The sequence below is a fragment of the Otolemur garnettii genome, unplaced genomic scaffold (genome assembly GCF_000181295.1).
Source record: "Otolemur garnettii isolate 467f Iridium unplaced genomic scaffold, OtoGar3 scaffold00142, whole genome shotgun sequence".
Classification (NCBI taxonomy): Eukaryota; Metazoa; Chordata; class Mammalia; order Primates; family Galagidae; genus Otolemur; species Otolemur garnettii.
The window spans coordinates 1,518,953-1,522,469 of NW_003852537.1; the positions used below are offsets into that span (position 1 = coordinate 1,518,953).

General features: G+C 36.3%; 1 protein-coding gene across 3 annotated transcripts in view; it reads left to right on the forward strand.

Moving 5' to 3' along the window:
* Window positions 1-3,165, forward strand: part of FAM200A (family with sequence similarity 200 member A) — a 6,709-nt gene extending 3,544 nt beyond the window's left edge. For 2 of the 3 annotated variants that reach the window (XM_012810789.2, XM_023518609.1), the window contains exon 2: window positions 1,302-3,165. In XM_012810789.2, the coding sequence (XP_012666243.1) occupies window positions 1,402-3,129 (1,728 nt within the window). In that variant the 5' untranslated portion in view covers window positions 1,302-1,401 and the 3' untranslated portion in view covers window positions 3,130-3,165. The remainder of the gene's footprint in view (window positions 1-1,301) is intronic. The other variant, XM_023518610.1, reaches the window with a different exon arrangement.
* Window positions 3,166-3,517: the final 352 nt, after the last annotated feature.

A 3,517-nucleotide genomic window follows, 5' to 3' on the forward strand; every position in this document is an offset into this window, starting at 1 on the left:
ATTTGAGAGTCATTTTCTCTAATGGTTCTCATAGATTAATGAATAAGAGAATGAAATTAAGGTTTGCAGGAATTAGCCAGGTGGCTCACCTGCAATTCTACACTCTGGGAGGCCAAGGGGAGCCAATTGCCTAAACTCAGGAATTTGAGGCCAACCTGAGTTAGTTAGACCCTGTCTCTAAAACAGCCAAGCATTGTGGTGGGCGCTTGTAGTCCCACATACTTGGGAGGCTGAGGCAAGAGAATTGCTGGAGCCCAACTGTTTTGACGTTGTTGTGAGCTATGAGGAGCCATGGCATTCTACTCAGGGTGACAGAGTGAGACTCTGCCTTTAAAAAAATAAATAAATAAAGATTTGCAGGAATTGCATTAGCTTCCAGTAGTGGATAAATTTAGTCAAAGCAATGAATCCTTGGAGCATCCTTCTCCCTAGCTGTTCTTGGGGCAATTCAGTCCATCCTTGACATACCTGTTATAATGTGGTATGTATTTCTTTACACTAGTCATTTAAGCCATCTGATCAAATTTTGAGGGTTAGTTTAGTAAAACCAAATAATATCCATAAGTCCGTTAGGCTCTCATATGAACAGTGAAATATTGCAATATACTAAAAGCAAGCAAATGAAGATATCTTGTCAGCCTCCATCTGTTATCACAATCTCTTCCTCTAGAGTAGTGGTTCTCAACCTTCCTAATACTGCAGCCCTTTAATACAGTTCCTGTAGGTTGTAACCCACAGGTTAAAAACTGCTGCTCTAGAGTATCTCATGGGTCTGAGTAACACTAAATGTTCCAGTGTTTGTATAATTATGCAGCTTAATTCCTTTTTTTTTTTTACTAATTGACTTTGCAATGAATGCTCAATTTCTTCTTAATTCTAATTCTTTTCTCTGTGCTCCGGTGGATTATCTTGTACACCCTCCTTTGTGATTACTTTTAAAAGTAACCTGATAACTTTTTTGATTTGGCTATGTAACAGCATACTTACGACACTGGCTTCAGACTTGGGTTTGAGTACTGGTTCTGTTAACAATGTAGTGTTAGACTAATTTAATTTTTCTCAACTTCTATTTTGCATCTGTAAAATAGGCATAATAATCATGTATACTTCATTAGGTTTCTATGGGTATTAAAGGACCTATATATGTAATGCACCAAATCTGCCTGACATATAGCTAACATGAATGATAGTTATTTTTAGAGACAGGTTCTCACTCTAGCTATTACTACTTATGAATTGTTAGTAGCATAGCAATACAATGTAGCTTTTTAATACTGCTATTAAATTTTTCTACCCTGCAGGATAGCAAAAACCAATTTCATAAAACCTCCTAGGTCACAAAGGACAGTCCTACAAAACACCCTATTTGGATCGAGTGAGCCTGTATCTACAACCTGAATAATGACTGCTGACTCAAGGGTTACTAAAGATTTGTCCCCCCAGAATAGCCAAGAGATGGAAGGCATAGTTATAGCAAAGGTCAAGGAAGAAGATGAAAATGAAGAAGACCATTGTCAAAGGGTAACAAATAATGTAGAGTCATCACCACAGCTTCTTAGTTGCTCTACAACTATGAATGAGAGAGCCTTACTGTCATCATATTTAGTAGCATATCGAGTGGCAAAAGAGAAAATGGCCCACACAGCTGCTGAAAAAATTATTCTTCCAGCATGTATGGATATGGTACGTACAATTTTTGATGATAAATCAGCTGATAAACTAAGAACTATACCTCTTAGTGATAACACAATATCTCGTCGGATCTGTACTATTGCAAAACATTTAGAAGCAATGCTTATTACACGGCTACAGTCTGGTATAGACTTTGCGATCCAACTTGATGAGAGCACTGATATTGCAAGTTGTCCCACACTCTTAGTTTATGTCAGATATGTGTGGCAAGATGATTTTGTAGAAGATCTTTTATGTTGTTTAAATTTAAATTCACATATAACTGGATTAGACTTATTTGCTGAACTAGAAAAGTGCATTATTGGTCAATATAAATTAAACTGGGAAAATTGTAAAGGAATTTCAAGTGATGGAGCCGCAAATATGACTGGAAAACATAGCAAGGTTATTGAAAAATTGTTAGAAGCCACCCATAACAATGTTCTTTGGAATCACTGTTTCATTCATCGCGAAGCTTTGGTATCCAAAGAAATTCCACCAAATCTAATGGATGTTTTGAAAAATGCAGTGAAAATTGTTAATTTTATTAAGGGAAGTTCATTGAACAGCAGACTCCTTGAAATATTTTGTTCAGAGATTGGAATTAACCATACCCACTTACTGTTTCATACAGAAGTTCGTTGGTTGTCTCAAGGAAAAGTATTGAGCAAAGTATATGAACTCAGGAATGAGATTTACATTTTTCTCATTGAAAAGCAATCTCATTTGGCAAATATTTTTGAAGATGGCATTTGGATAACAAAATTGGCATATTTAAGTGATATTTTTGGTGTTTTCAATGAATTAAGTTTGAAAATACAGGGGAAAAACAATGATATATTTCAATATCTTGAACACATTCTAGGATTCCAAAAGACATTGTCATTGTGGCAAGTAAGACTTAAAAGTAATCACCCTAGCTACTATATGTTCCCGACATTGTTGCAACACATTGAAGAGAACATTATTAATGAAGATTGCTTAAAAGAAGTAAAATTAGAGATATTGTTGCATCTTAACTCTTTGTCTCGAACCTTTAGTTATTACTTTCCACAAGAGAAATTTGAATCATTAAAGAAAAATATTTGGATGAAAAATCCATTTGCTTTTCAAAACCCAGAATCAATAATTGAATTAAACTTGGAGCCTGAAGAAGAGAATGAATTACTACAGCTCACTTCATCATTCACACTGAAGAATTATTATAAGACATTAAGTTTATCAACATTTTGGATTAAGATTAAAGGTGAATTTCCATTGCTAAGTAGAAAGAGCATATTGCTGTTGTTACCATTCACAACTACTCATTTGTGTGAACTAGGATTTTCAATCTTGACACGATTAAAAACAAAGAAAAGAAATCGGCTCAATAGTGCACCAGACATGCGGGTAGCATTATCTTCATGCATTCCTGACTGGAAGGAACTTATGAACAGGCAAGCACACCCATCACATTAAATAAAATCTTCACAAAATTTTGTGTTTGTACTTTTCTTTTTTTTTGAGACAGAGCCTCAAGCTGTCACCCTGGGTAGAGTGCCGTGCATCAAAGCTCACAGCAACCTCCAACTCCTGGGCTCAAGCAAGTCTCCTGCCTCCGCCTCCCTAGTAGCTGGGATTATAGGTGCCTGCCACAACGCCCGGCTATTTTTTGGTTGCAGCCATCATTGTTTGGCGGGCCCGGGCTGGATTCGAACCCACCAACTCAGGTGTATGTGGCTGGCACCTTAGCCGCTCCTTGTGTTTGTACTTTTTAAGGGATTTTGTTGTATGTTGTATTTAAATGTTAATAAAATTATATTTGGAATTAACTAGGTTTTTATTTTCCTACATAGTGTTGTTTCAT